This window comes from Anser anser (assembly GCF_964211835.1).
Source record: "Anser anser genome assembly, chromosome: 1".
Classification (NCBI taxonomy): Eukaryota; Metazoa; Chordata; class Aves; order Anseriformes; family Anatidae; genus Anser; species Anser anser.
In genome coordinates, this window is record NC_139720.1 from 190,847,057 (window position 1) to 190,862,070 (window position 15,014).

Genomic DNA, 15,014 nt, shown 5'->3' on the forward strand with positions numbered 1-15,014 from the left:
TGGGAGACCCTAAGAGCACTCCTGAACCGTGAGGTACTGCCCATACAAACAAGAAGCCCAGTTTAGTCGTGTCCTTTCTCCCCACAGCAAAAATTATGGGAACCACTGCACCGCGTGGTCTCTGCAGGGACACATGGGACAGCGAGGATCACTTTTGCTGGCAGGTGTAGCCACGCAGCTCTTGGCATCCTCTGGGCCAGCTGGGCCACCCCGACACAGCACCCACCTGGGACACAGGAGGCAGCTCAGCCCTCACCTCTGAATTAGGCTCCTGAACGGAGACCAAGCACTGCGTGGAAGTGCAACGGCTTGGGCTAACCCACAAGCACTTCACTCTCTACACGTTGTACAGGGGCAATGTGACCACCAGCTACAGCTCACAGGTCTGATGTGTAACATCCCATCGAGAGTAAGTTGAAGGGGAGAACTTGCAACTCGAAACATGAACAAATATGCCTCACCCACCCAGAGAGGGACGCTGAAATCAGAGGTCAGTCCCCTCCCCAGCAGTTTGCAACTTATGTACACACCTAAACTTATTTTCTCCTATCAAGGAGGAACTTCAGTTTAGGAGCTAGTTTCACGACAGCCACTTCTTCAACAGCTGCTCAATCCGCAGATCTCCCTCTTTTGTCAGGACTGTGCAAAAACAGGACAGCTAAACACATGCAAAGCAAACTTCTACAGCAGATCCTGAGGTCTGTGAGTACCCAAAGCTGTGCTTCTCCAAACCCGAGATCATCAGGAAAACCACCACTCCACTCACAGCAACTGAAAGGCAGCCCCTATAAACCCGAGTCAGGCTAAACCTTTGTCAGTTTGTCCTTCTGCCAAACACTGGAAGAAACCTAAAAAGACTCTTGCTACACAAACCCAACCTCATTTTCAGTCAGTTCTGGGAACCCAGGCCGAGGAAAGCATCCCCTCCCTCCCATCCCAGCCCACGCAGATTCCAAATACGCACTTATGAGCATTTACCACCTGCAGAGTGACCTTGGAAATACAGAGGCCAAGTGGAAAACTTGTAATCCACAGGGTCTCCAGAAGCACAGCTCTTAAACAAGACCTCTGCATACTGCCTGTTCCTATTACCCCTAATTGCTGAAGAAGTTCCCGAAGTTGAAAGCTAGCTACCACCTAATTTGTGCTTGTTAAACTTTTCATCGTGGTGCTGGTTAACCCACTTGAATCTTGACAGGGAAGCACAAAACAAATACAGAAGCAAGGTAACTTCGACAAGCATGCATCAGAGGAGAAATGGATGAAAACTGATGAAAATGTCAGCACCAAAGATCACACCCACAAAAGCCTCCCACTTAACTCCTTCAGATGCGAAGCCTGATGGAAAATGCTTATCCTGCTAGACAAATATTTATTTTAAATTGCTGTTGAAGTTCACAAGCCAAATAAGCTGATAAAGGTCTAAGGTTAGTATACACTTCTGCCTGCTCCAAGAACACCGCACTTGATCATAAGAACCAAGTGCATGAATCAGTAAAAGTTAGGACAGATTCATCAACCTTGCTCTGGGTGATGGTGGTGCACTCCATGCCTAACACACCATGTCAAAACCCAGCACTAACGCCCTTTATCAATCTGCTAAGAGGTAGGAGTTGTTCTACCTCCTGAAAGGCACCTGAAGCGTTAGGTTAAACGTGCATCAGTCCCTTAATTTCTAAGCAGCCTGTATGCAGCTTGAAACTTCTGCTTAAAACACCTCAGAATTAAGAGAAAAGCAAACCTCAACTCTCCATTTATTACTCCCCCCAAAAATAGTTGTCCTACAATTGAGTATTCAGTAATTTTTGATAATTGACACCTACAAAGTGCTTGAGATCACTAGCTTCTCTGGTATTTTACTCTCTACATGTGGATGTTAGTTTTACATCATTTACTTGAGGTAGCTACGCAGCGCCTTACATCAGACTTAGGAAGGTAAAAGATAATCCAAAACTATAACGAAGCTATGTTTGAGTTCATGCATTCAAAGCTAAGCACGTTGCCTTCAGCAGATTCTTCAGCAAGCTTCAAACAGAACTTAAACAATAGCATTGGTTAGCACACAGTTGGCTGTTCTTCCGCTCAAACACTGGGCAACTAGCACTGGGTTTTTGGGAAGCATTACTGAAGTTAATTGGATGGGAGAAATGCATTAGGACATCCAGACAGACATTTAGATCCAACAGATAGGCAACAAACATACGAAATTCAAGTGCTGAACTATGCCAGCCAATTAAATAAAGAAGAGTGACAAAGGCACTGTTTTGACATAAAAGCTTTGTTACTAAACTTTTCTAAGAATGCTTTTATTGGCCTGGGGATGCTCTGAAAATCCCTTTACACATTACAGTGGTGAAACAGAAGCCCACCCCACAGCCTTTTTTTTAAGAAGTTGTTTTCAAAAACCATTTTCTTCAAGCGACACTGTACAGTTCTTGCTATATGCTTTCACTTCGTCGGTGAAATATCCAATGTCCTCTCTTATTACCCCACTAGGTAATTAAAGAAGAATGATTACCATTGAGCATTAGCAAGTTTCGGTGTCCCTAAAATTTATGGTCTATGTAAGTGACCGAACTGAGCAGCAAAAGCTGCCAATGATTTAAATGACCAACTATCACGTAAAGCAAGATAAATAATCTTCAATTAAAAGAAGCTTTCTGAAGAATCTGTTCAATAAAAAATACTTAAAGGAATCAGCCACAATTGCATACACTTATCCAAAACCAGATCTTTAATTTATCTTTTTTAAATGTTCATTATGCCATGAATTCATAGGGAATTGGCTCCAGCAGCTCTGGATCCTTCCCATTAGTTCTCACGAAGTGCGCTTCCCTTGGTGGAGCGGGCTGTAAACGAAAAAAGAAAGAACTTTTAACACTAAAACTCAGAAGCAGCCTTACACAAAATTAATTTTGACACTTAATACATTGCTATATAAACATTACAGCAATTTCATCTTTCCTTGTCTCTTTAAAATTTGTTTTAAAGATTAGCTGCAAAAAAAATGATCTGCTAGAAAATTTACTTGTCTTCCACTGCTGAATGAAGAAAACTACACTTCGTCCTCTGCAATTTACTAATCTAAGTTAACGAGAAGTGATGTAGCCTGGGGTTCTAGAAGAAACAGCTGTTACTTTCTCTAAAAGTCTAGTTATTCTTTCTTAAAGGGTTTTAACAGAAACTGCCGCAGCTGAATTCCACTAAACCAAAGACATCACTCCTAGAAATCAGCCAAAGCTCCTGCTCCAAATTAGAAACCCTCTACAGCGATATCTGAACAGGAAGCATCTGGCCCTTTGTTCACAGCCAAGGACTTTGTTTTCATCCAGGAACAGTGCACAGCTGTTCAGGCACCAAGCATTACAGCTCAGATGCAGACACGCTGCATGCTGTCACTCTACTCTAAATGAAGAAAAAGAAGGAACCTCCTACAAAAAGAACACAAACTAAGTGAGGCTGGTAGCAGACACCTCTAACACAATCTGCAACAGACCTGGATTTTGGATTTTTCAGAGTACTGTAAGCAGTTTCATTAACTTTTTTTTTTTTTTAACAAATAAGTTCAGTTTGCAGCATAACGTTTTGTTGTTTTGGAAGAGAATAACATTTTAGTCAACCAGTTTGGTTCTGGGTGGTTTACCCCCCCCCCAACTGAATCAATAATGCATGAACTACAATAAAAATACTACCTGGCGTTTCAGTTGAACCCAAATGCCTTTTTCTTTTGCTTCCTTTTTCTTCTTCTCATTCTCCTTCACACGCTGCAGAAAGCTGTCTCTGCTCTTGGAATGTTTAATATGCTCAATACGCACATTAATTCTCTTGGCAAGAATCTTACCCCTAAGAAAAGAAATCAGGTTTTAATCTACTGCACTTGCAAAAAGGCCATTTCAAGGCCAGCGTTATGGCATTTCCATAAGTAACTCCATAAGCTCAATTACAGATCAGTTTTCTTGAAGTGGCAATCACTCAGAATACAGTGCTGCAGACGCAAATCAGAGTTAATTTACGTAACTGAAAGCTTATTAATATATAACAATATGCTGACAATTTAGCATTAAATTGCAGGAGAACAAATTATTTTAACCTTAACCTTGTAGCATACAGACAAGTAACTATTACCACTGTACTTCAGTCTCATTTCTGGAAAAAAGTAGTATCTTTTTCTGACTAAATTGTACAAAAAGATGAATACAGCTGCAAAGTAGTATTTTAAAAAGCCTTCAATATAAATGTGAAAGTCAGCTGATAATCCCCATTAGGTAATGTCATTAAGTGCTGCTCAGAAGAATAAAGAACTGTTTCCTCTGACAGGATCCAAGTCAAATGACCATCATTTGCTTGGGTTTTAAAAGGAGATACACTTTACCCACCTTGAATGACCAATCAAGACAAGAAAAATGTCTAACTGGCAAAGTGAAAGGAGGGTGCCATTACAGATCAACTTCCCCCAACACAAAGTTTAGATGCTCAGAACTTCATTACTTACTTAACCTTCTTGTTAACAATAACGCCCACAGCGTGCTGCGTAACATTATATACCCTTCCAGTCTTCCCATGGTAGCACTTGTGGGGCATACCTTGTTGAACAGTACCCATACCCTGTTAAGAGGTAAAATGAGAATGAAGCCTAAACTTTACCTTAAAAACATTCAAGCAATGTCAAGGGCTTTCCATTCAGAAGTTAATTAAAGCACAAATATCACATTACTCGAGATTGATTTAAAAACACTCCTGTTTTGTTCATACCTTAGAATTTCTAGCCACACATTTTGTATCTGAAGACTACCAAATTCTTCTATGACTATTCTGTTGCTTTCAGCGTCGGTGAAATGATTCGATCACTTTGTTTTTTGCAAGCAATCACAGGGGACAATCATCATCAAGCTCCAGAATGTCAAGAAGTGATAATTCCTGAATGCTACAGCTCTCCAGGAGTTTTAAAAAAAAAAATTACACTTCAACCTCTGTGAGTTATGAAAACTCAGCATTTCAAATTGAAATTAAAGGATTCAACAGAGTAGGAAATCTTAGTGAAACATTCAAATTTAATACAGCTTCATGCTGAAAGTATGGCTCATTTTAAATGACAAGTCCTAGAAAATAACGATTAATGGAAAATGATGCTGCATAAGCCATGCAGCATGAACTATGGCTCTTCCAAACAGCAGGTGCAAATCAGGCAAAACAATATCTACTAGAATGACGGGTGGGGTTCCTGTGAGCTAGCAGGCACAATGCAGCAACCCAAGTATTAGATATTGCATATTTCACTCACTTTTTTCAGCTGAGCGCACAGTAACAGAGCACAGCCTAATATGTATCACAAATACAAAGTACGTGACAGTGAAGCATTAATATCGGCTCAACAGCATTGTCGTTCCACTACTGCTCCAAAAGAAGCCGCTACTTGTGTTGACACATACGACTCGAATAACAGAAAGACTACCACAAAAAATGGAAATGGAAAGTGATAACACTACTTCATTTTTTTGTGTTTTGTTTTTAATTATACTGCATTGTAGAAAGTACCTTGATATCAACTATATCGCCCTTCTTGTAGATGCGCATATAGGTAGCCAGAGGAACAACTCCTGTTGAGAGATGCAAATACGGACACTGTGAAGCTCTCAATTTCACACACACACAAAAAAAGGCGGGGAGGGAGGGGAGTAGAAGCGGACCATGCATTTCATAAAATTTGATTTAAAAACTCAAGTTCAAAATTAATTTGAAAAAAAAACATAAATCAAACATCTTTAAAGCAGTAATTACCTCTTCACACCCCAAAATATAGAAAAAACAAACTGAAGAAAACTACGGCTTTAATCTCATTCCTAATGCAGAAGCTGAAAAAGCATTCCAACTATTTACTATGTCACTGTGAATACAGCTGCTATCACTTCTCATCACTAAAAGGCAACAAACCATTCATTTTAACTAAGTACGACTTTTGACGTATCTTCTTCACTTTCAAGCGTTAACAGAAATAGTATTGTTACCATCGTCAAGCACTCAGAAGACTAATAATAACCTGTAAGACTTGCAAGTTTACTTGTGTATCTTTCTTTGGGTTTTGACCTAAGTTGCCAGATATCCTTTGAAGCAAGCTGGTGTATCCATACACTACCTAGGGACTGCTGACATCCAACAGGACAGTAACTTAGTGCAGTTGTTCTCACCATACGATGTACTTACCATGTTTGCGAAACGGCCTTGAGAACATATAACGTGTTCCCCTCCTCTTTCCCTTTGTGTTCGTCATTTTGGCTGATTACTGTAAAAATGAATGAAGACTGTTCAGAACTACTGGTTCACTCAAAAAATTGACTAATGATATTTTCAGGAATTTCAGAAAAAGGAATCCTTTAAGTCTTCAGAATGACACCATTTCCAAACTGCTGGGTAGGACCAAGCAATGTTATTAGACACTGACAGTAAACAAATACTATATTTCTACAGAGCCATCAGATAACTGAGGTTACATGGGATGTTAGCAAATCACCAGCTCCACCTTCTTTCTCCTCAAAGCAATGCCTGCTATGAGAGAGGACCAAGTCACTCGGGGCTTTGCCTGATCAGGTGTTGAAACCCTTCAAGGACGGAGGCAGGATGCTGAACAGCCTCCCTGTGCAGCCTGCTTGGAGGCCTGACTGACCTCATGACAAAAAAAAAACCTTCCATTGTATCTAATTAGAACTTCTCTCTTTTGGACTTATGACAGACATCTTTCCTGTCACATGTCCCTAATTAGGCACCAGGACCCATCTTCTTGATAACAGCTGCTGTTAAGTGTCTCCCAAAACTGCTTCTTGCCCCTGAGTGCCAAAGCCCAGTTCACTCCGCCTCTCCTCACAGAGCTTGCCAAAAAAACAAGACCTCTACTACCAAAATTATCAGATAACTACTCTTAGATGTATCACTATTACACGTGGTGTAACTGACCACGGTCTGGTATTTCTGCTCTGACTGCAATAATGCTTTTTAACATGAACTCGAGCCTCTTACCACAGACGCCCCTCAGCCACGACCCTTCTCACCACGCACTCAGCAGCCCCATGCTGCCAGCCACGTTAGCGAACCCCACGTCCTTCTGGGCCCTGCTACAAGACCTACGCTGGGAAACTACCTCAAACCCTCCTTCTTTTATTCCTTCCTTCTTTCCCTCCCTCAGCAGCCTCCCGGTGCGGTGCGGCCCAGCCTTCCAGCCGCCACCCCACGCCGCAGCCTGCAGCCCACAGCCTCTCCACTCCCCCCCTCACCCCCCAACCCCACCGAGGCCGTGCCCACAGCCCCCCCACCCCGCTACCGGAGCGCCCCGGCCGCCCCCCGGAGACACCTGAGGGACGATGGGGGGCTCGGCGCGGCACCCCGCGTGCCCACAAAATGGCGGCGCGGCCCGAAAGGAAAGGGGCGGTGCCGCGGCCGCGCTTAACTGCGGGGCCTCGGCGGGGCTGCCCGCGGCGCGCCTGGCCGAAAGAGACAGGCGGGAGAATGGCCGCCCGCCCGCCCGCCTGGGGGAGGAAAATGGCGGCGGGGGGGGGGGAGGGGGCCTGAGGGAAATGGGGGCGGGAGGGGCTGAGGGAAAGGGCGGTGCGGGGTGCTGTGGGGTAAATGGGGAGGGGTGGGGGGGGTCAGCGCGCCCTGGGTAGGATTTTTGTGGGAAGAGAAATGTGTTTTTGCAGAGTTACATTGTTTAGAGGGAAGGAATGTGGTATTGAGGTATGCTCGCAGTGATACGAAAGTTTAGCAGGCGACCTTGTAAAATGCAGACAACTAGAATCCTTAGAGCACTTAGGCGGAAATCACTGTATAAGAAACGTTACCACCTCAAAGAGTATAAAAGTCAAAAGAAGTGTGACTTATAACAGGCTGGCAACTGAAAGCCACGTATTGTCTGTGAAGCACCGGATAGATGGTGAACCTGGATTACCCAGTCAATGGGGAAACGGGAGGGTCCTGGTCCTCGAGAAAAAAAGTGTATAAACTGTGTTATGGACTAGTAGGTGCACTCTTGCTTGTGGGATGCCTGCCATTGCAATCGTGAATAAATTACTACTTTACTGAGATCCTTGCCTCTGCTTATGTTATTGGGTACAGAGTGTTTCTCACACTTTTGTTAGCTTGAAGTATAACTTATTAACAAATAACTTTTGTTAATTTGAAGCATAGTAGTCAAAAAGGTGTTTCACGACATTAAAGTGTTTTGCTTTAGTTTCCAGCACTGTGAGCCTTCTGCTACTGTATGTCAGTCACAGGTGCCAGAATTGAGGTCCTGGGTAAGAAGACCCAGTGGGAGAAGCAAACCAGGATTCAGCAGCCATCAGAAGTAAAGAGGCTGCTCAGGTTTGTTTGTATGTACATATTATTGTTATTAAATGCTATAACGTCTGATTTTTGTGGTGGATGTTTTCACAGAGATAACGCACAGATCCCGAATAAAGAGCCTTTTGTATGGCCACAGGTTGCATCAGCTGTGCAGTGCCTGAAAATGAAGCAGGCTGGTGGGCAGCTTCCCGAGCTGACAGCGTGACTCATTGTGTTTGTGCATCCTCGACATCGGAGCAGACAGGAATCGCAATGGGAAGCGGGTTGTAGGCAGGAGTGAGTCAAAAAGAGCGCCTCCCTCCCTTGGTCTAAACACGCAGGGACAGTTCAAAACTTGTCTCAGCTAGAAGTTTGCCCTACTGCAGGAATTCTTGTTTCGAATGAAAGAAGCACTTATTTAATTTAGGGGAGGGATGATTACTTAAAGCAATATATAAAAACATACTTGATCCTCTGACTAACTTCACAGTTACTCTAATGTTGTCTTGCAAGGCTTAGGCCTAAGTCCTTTCTATCATCATTTTAAAGCTAGTTTAATATTTATGGATCATAAGAACGGATTTGGAGGATTAAATGTGCTATCAGGTTCTGCCTGCAAAACTAGCTGGCTGACATGTTTTGACAGATAAACACCCTGTCTATACACAAAATCTCTTATATTGTTATATTTAGAAAAAATGTATTCCAGTTCTGTACCATGACAAACGTAGAATTCACAACACCTGATATCTATGCAGTGGAAATCTGTACATTCAGCCTAGGTGGATCTTTTCCAAGCTTGAAGGTAGTTATGAGCCTGAACAGCTCTTAAGTGGAGAAGCACATTGGCAAGAGAGACAGAGATTTCAGGAAGGACATCAAGCAAAGTGAAGACAGGAAGCCGAATCCTAAAAAAATACTATTAAATAAAGGAAGATAGATATTTTCAGTGAGCTGAACTCTCTACTCTTGGCAATGATTTACATAAAGGGTAATTTTTTTTCTCCACATCAAGCAGGAAAGAATGGGGAAGAAAATCCACATGTTGAAACTTATTTCAACATACAGAGCAGGTAAGTATAATTCATAAGGGAGCACTAACTGTGAACTTAATTGAACTCTGCCTTATTTGGGGCCAAGTAAGACATTCAGGATTTGCTACTTTTTTTTTTTCTCTGCATAAATTGCACAATAGGTTTATTTGAAATTTCAATGATGTTCTCATTTGTAAAATTCATCTCGATGAACACATTCCCAGGATCCTTCTTTAACGCAATATTTCAAAGAAACTGCTGTGTTTCAGAATTTGTTACCATAGAGTCATGTACTGGCCATGCTTTCTGGGTCTGATCCAGAAGTCCATCCTATCTACCAACACTCTGCACACAGTTTCACAAAGCTGTTGCCTACTGAGCACTCAAACTGCAGAGCATTTATAAGCTCCTCACAAAATAATAAATAATAATGATAGCTGTCTCCAGCAAATAAAGCTGCACAAGATGCTTGGTGAGTTCTGGTCTGGAATCCAGGGCTAACAGGCAAGCAGATATAGGGGAGATAAAGATCTCTATTCCAGACTGCAGGTGCTCCCCTTACTGCCCTGCCTCATCCCCTCAAAAACTCAGCCTAAACTGTCCTTGTTCAAACTGCAATTGTAGGATTCTGATTCCAGTTTCTCCTACACTATATAGAAAGAAGCCTGTTACACAGCACCCTCAAGATTGGAGTGAACATGAGTAGCAACACGCAGCGTAGCATGAAGATCTAAAATCCCATGAAGATCTAAAACCCCAGTCCCAGGCTGGTGCTCCACCTGTTATGTACTTTGGAAATATTTCTACGCTGTGGTAGACCCAATTTCCATCCTAGTCTTTCTGGCATGAAGGTGGAACAAATCTGAAAGTTGCTAGGGAGAGAGTGTTGAAAAGCAGGGCCCATTAGAAGTCAGAGGAGTGGGGACTAGATAAACATCACTTTGTTTTTCAGAGTTGAAAACATACCAGAAAAACATTTCCAGTCATTGAGTTCCCATAGTCAGGATTCTGTTATCTTCTTTGGGAAAATCCCATTTTGTTTCTGACACTTCCCTGCAGCATCTGTCTGGACAACAGCTCTTTCTAAATAAATGAGCTATGATGATTCTGCGCATGGGGTTGTCAGGAATTCTTCACTGAATTTCTAATGCGCAGTGGGATCTGTCTTGTTCTTAAGCTCAGAGGACCAAATGATATACACAAAGATCTGGAGTGTGACATTCCATTTATGTTAGGTTATCCAACAGGGGTGTGGAAGGAATTTAAATTAATGAGAGTTTGTAAATTGCTTTGAGGTGAAAAGAAATACATTCCCCTTCAGTAGGGTGTAGGTTTTCCCCTGTGTCTCACATAACACGTTCATTATGTGGGGAAAAACCAACAACAACAACAAAAAAAGCTGATTATGACTGGAGCAAAATTTTAACAGAAATAACTGAGATTAGGTGTCAAATAAAGAGGATTGAAATCTGCAGTTCCTCTCGTGATAACACTGCAAAACCAGGAATCTAAATGGGAAAGTTTAAAACAAGATTATGAAGTTGATTGGTTACCCCATAGCAGGCTCCCATCCATAGAGTACTGCATTTACCCTGTACCATTGATCAAAAAGTTACCGTCCGAAGTTATAAGTCAACTCTGAAGTTGATCCTGTTGTTCCACTGTTTGCTCTTTCCAAAATGATCCTCTTACTTTGCAAAGTCATACTTCTGTCCCCTTTCACAGGTCTCTAGCCTCTCAGTGATTCTGGTTCTACCAGCCTGTTTATTTCTGGTAGTTGGTCCAACTCCTCATCCACAAAACCAACTCTGTAAATATTAAAAGTTGGAGCTTTAAGTGAATAAAATTTGTGTCAGAGCAACCAATCACTTTGCAAGAAGATGAGTACAAACTCCTTGAGTGGGCTCACTGTGGAATTGCGTAAGTGCCAGTGCAGGTGCAGTAACTGAGCTGCATCACCAGTAAAGCATTTCATGGAGAGAGGAATGCAGAATGGTGACAGTGCACCTCTGGAACACTGGAAAGGCAAAAAAAATATGCAGAACAAAAATTATGATGGGGTCAGCAGGTCACACATCGGTGAAGGTTTTCTGTATGCTGCTGTTATTTGTACATTAATTGCTACTCCAAAGTGTTACTAGATACAGCTAGACTGATACTGAAGCCAAACAAATGGCTTTTTTCCACCATTATCTCTTGATTGCCACATAAAATCTGAAATACTGAACAAATTCCGTCATTCAGCTGCTTATTTGAATAACATGACATTCTACTTGTATATGTGAGTACTGCATTATTGGCCATTAGGAATCATTAGGAACATACAAGGAGCCTGTCGTGTAACTGAGACCAGCTTCTCACGGGTACCAAACACTATAATCCATTTATCAAACTTCACATTTATGAAACATCATTTTAAAAGCAATTAGTGTCCTTTTCCTCCCTCACTAATGGAGTGGCTTCTCAGGAAACTGGTTTCATTAATGCTTTTTTTTTTTCCTCAGATTTTTTGTAAGTGCTACTACTTTTTTGAGGTCACCTGTCTCTGTGTAACCTCCTCTGAGTCCAGCCCATCTAACCTGGAACAAACAACTCCTCATATTGTTAGCATCAGATTTGCTATATATATATTTTTTTTTGAGTAAAGGTGATTAGCCACTCATTGGCTAGCAGAGCTGATAATTACAGATCCTTTTAACTCCTCTGTTGTAGAGAAACTGAGCTGCTGTGAGCAGCAAACCTGCATAATGTGGGGATTTTTGTTAGCATCCTGTTTTGATAATATATATAATATATATATATATATTTAAATCTCATTTTTCACAATCCCCCTTAAGCCCTTCCCTATCTTCTGGGGAGTTACGGACTACAGTTTAAGAAGTAAGGGGCTTGGTGTTTATTAGGATCATACTGTTATTTTCTGTTCATTTGTTTACAGCTGAACTTTCGTGTACTTTTAGCTGGAAGGTCAATGATGTTTGCCTTGTTTCTTTTTCTGTAATTATTTACACAGAAGAATGATATCCACTTTACACCTTTGTTTTACTAAGCCTCATAATCCAGGCTCTTGGAGCTTCCAAACACACAGCAAGCTCTATGCATTTGCTCCTGTTCCTACACATTGCTCTTGTGTATCAGGGATCAGAACTGTACACAACAGTCCCAGTGACCTTATTTATAGTACGCTGATTAGTTCTGACACATTTCTTCTTATTAAGGAATATGATCACAATTCATGAAATACGAAGGTCAGGGGGTTGATTTTTTTCCTGGCAATAAATGTTTCAGTGATTGTCCTTAACTTGCTAGCTGGGAGCTAGGGGACCCTTTTTTAATCTAACCCTCATGCAATTGCAGGCCTCTTGGTGATTTCGGTGGCACAAAGTCAGTTCTTAAGTAGTGATGATTTTTCTCAGACAAAACTCTTGGTGTCTTTAAAAGAATTTTTGTCTATAACGAATAAACAGGTATGGACAGAATTGACCATTAATCACTTTAAAATAGATTGGCCGAAACAAGTACACTAGGAAAAATAGCAGGCTGGTGTGGGCCAGACTTAGTTTACCTTTTGCTTATCTGATTTCTAGCACGTGACTATTTTATTCACTATAAAGTATAGTTTTAACAGAAGCTCAGCCTGAGCTATATGCCAGGTTGGCCATGCCAATTACTTTTTCAAGGCAAACTAACATTTGGAGGGCAAAGAGATTCAGCTTTACATAGATCTGAATATGAGCTTTGCTGCTGAAATTTAATGCCTGACACGAAGCATTATTATGTTCACCCCCTCTGACAGACAAGAAGGTAGAATCGGTAATGACAGACATGGGGAAGGCTGAGGTACTCAGCAGGTTCTTTACCTCAGTCTTCACTGCCAGTCAGGCTTCCCACGTCTCTCAAGTCCCTGAACCTCCCTCCAGTGGCTGGGGGAGAAAAATGCCTCCCGCTGCGAGCGAAGAGCAGGTTCAAGACCACCTGATGGAACTGAACAGGTACAGGTCTATTGGGCCTGATGCCGTGCATCCCTGGGTCCTGAGGGAACTGGCTGATGGAGCTGCCAAGCCTCTCTCCATCATAGTTGAAGAGGCCTGGCAGTCAGGTGAAGTCCCTGGTGACTGGAAAAAGGGAAACATCACTCCCAGTTTTAAAAAGCATTTTTAAAAGGTCCTTGTGGACAATAGCAATGTGCCCTTACTGCAGCTACATCCAGGGCACTATTCACAAGAGGTTGGCCAGTATGGCAAGGATTTATTTCTCGCCGTTTTGGCACTTGTTAGAGCACATCTGGAGTAATGTTTTCAGTTCTGGGCTCCCCATAACACAACGTAGACTTACCAGAGCAAGCCCAGCGAAGAGCCACTGAGATGTTCATGGGGCTGAAGCACATAAGAGAAGAAGCTGAAAGAGTTGGGTTTGTCAGAGGAGGAGGCAAAGCGGGGATTTTATCTCTGTTTTCCACTGTCTGGTGGGAGGGTGTAGAGAAGATTGAGCCAGAGACCCTTCAGGGCTGCATGACAGAAGGACAAGAGGCAATGGACACAAGTTAGAACATGGGAAAATCCCGATTCAAAGTAATGAAAACATTTCTAATGTAAAGATGGTCAAAAACTCAACCAGGTTGCTCAGAGAGATGGTGGAATTTACATCCTTGGAGCTATTTAAAACTCGACTGGACATGGTTTTTAGCAAACTGAGCTGGAGCAGCTCTTAGCAGAGGATTGAACTTAAGACCTCCATAGGTACCAGAGACTGTATTAGTCTGTGATTCCGACTTCTCTACATCAGTAAAGTAAAAATGTTGGTGGAATCATTCTCTATTTCATAAGTACTCTACGAAATTACATTGGTATACTGGCATCTGAGGTAGCCATTTTTATTTCTCTTTAATTGTTCTAATCAGAGCCATTAACATAATTGTTTTTGCTTATGAAATGGCAAAGAGTCTCACTGGAAGGAAAGGGCTTTATAAAATATTGGTAGTTTTATTTCAAGAAAAGGAATGTTTTCTACTTAGCCGTAGCTGAGTTCCAGTAAACACAAATTTAATTTTATCTTCAAACTCTACCAAATAAAATTTGCTTTGCCGTATGAGTGCATACAGACAAAGTTGTACATGATTTTAACAGTGCTGCAAAATGCACTTTTTTAATAATGCATGAAGTAACCAGAGTTATTGCAAACTCAAGTACTGAGCAGATTGCAACAGTCTTTCAGCAAACATCGTGTTACTGCACTTGTACGTATCTTCCGGATGCTAAAAGAAAATCCTGTTCTGTCTTCATAGCCTCTTCCTGAAAGAAAAGAAGAATCAAATACAGAAACCACAGGAGTAAAAAGCATACTGTTCTCTGCATGAAGGTGCTTCGCATGTGTTTATAATTCCAATTATATACTCTTCCCTAGGACTTCAGCAGAGTTGGAATTTGTGCTCAACAAGCTTCAGCCTTCACTGAGTGATTTGCTTTTTGCAGGCCAGCCTCCCTTCCAAAATGTGAAATGGTCCTTAGCATTTGCAGTCTTACATAGAACAGTTTTCTAAATCATTAACCTGAAGTCGATTCCACGGTATCACAAGATACAGCTGCTTTAAAACAGTTGCATTTTAAAAAAAAATGCATGTGCTTTTATTTTCACCCTGTTTTGAACATGTTCAGTGTTCTGCTCTTGTAT

General features: G+C 41.8%; 1 protein-coding gene across 1 annotated transcript; it reads right to left on the reverse strand.

Annotated features, from left to right (window-relative positions):
• Nucleotides 1-2,711: 2,711 nt before the first annotated feature.
• Nucleotides 2,712-7,433, reverse strand: RPL21 (ribosomal protein L21). Its single transcript, XM_083810478.1, has 6 exons — nucleotides 7,343-7,433; nucleotides 6,202-6,280; nucleotides 5,536-5,597; nucleotides 4,493-4,605; nucleotides 3,693-3,843; nucleotides 2,712-2,849 (listed from the first exon to the last, which is right to left on the reverse strand). Exons 2-6 carry the CDS (start codon nucleotides 6,266-6,268, stop codon nucleotides 2,760-2,762), a joined length of 483 nt encoding a protein of 160 aa, XP_083666604.1. The 5' UTR covers nucleotides 6,269-6,280; nucleotides 7,343-7,433; the 3' UTR covers nucleotides 2,712-2,759.
• Between the last annotated feature and the right edge of the window lie 7,581 nt (nucleotides 7,434-15,014).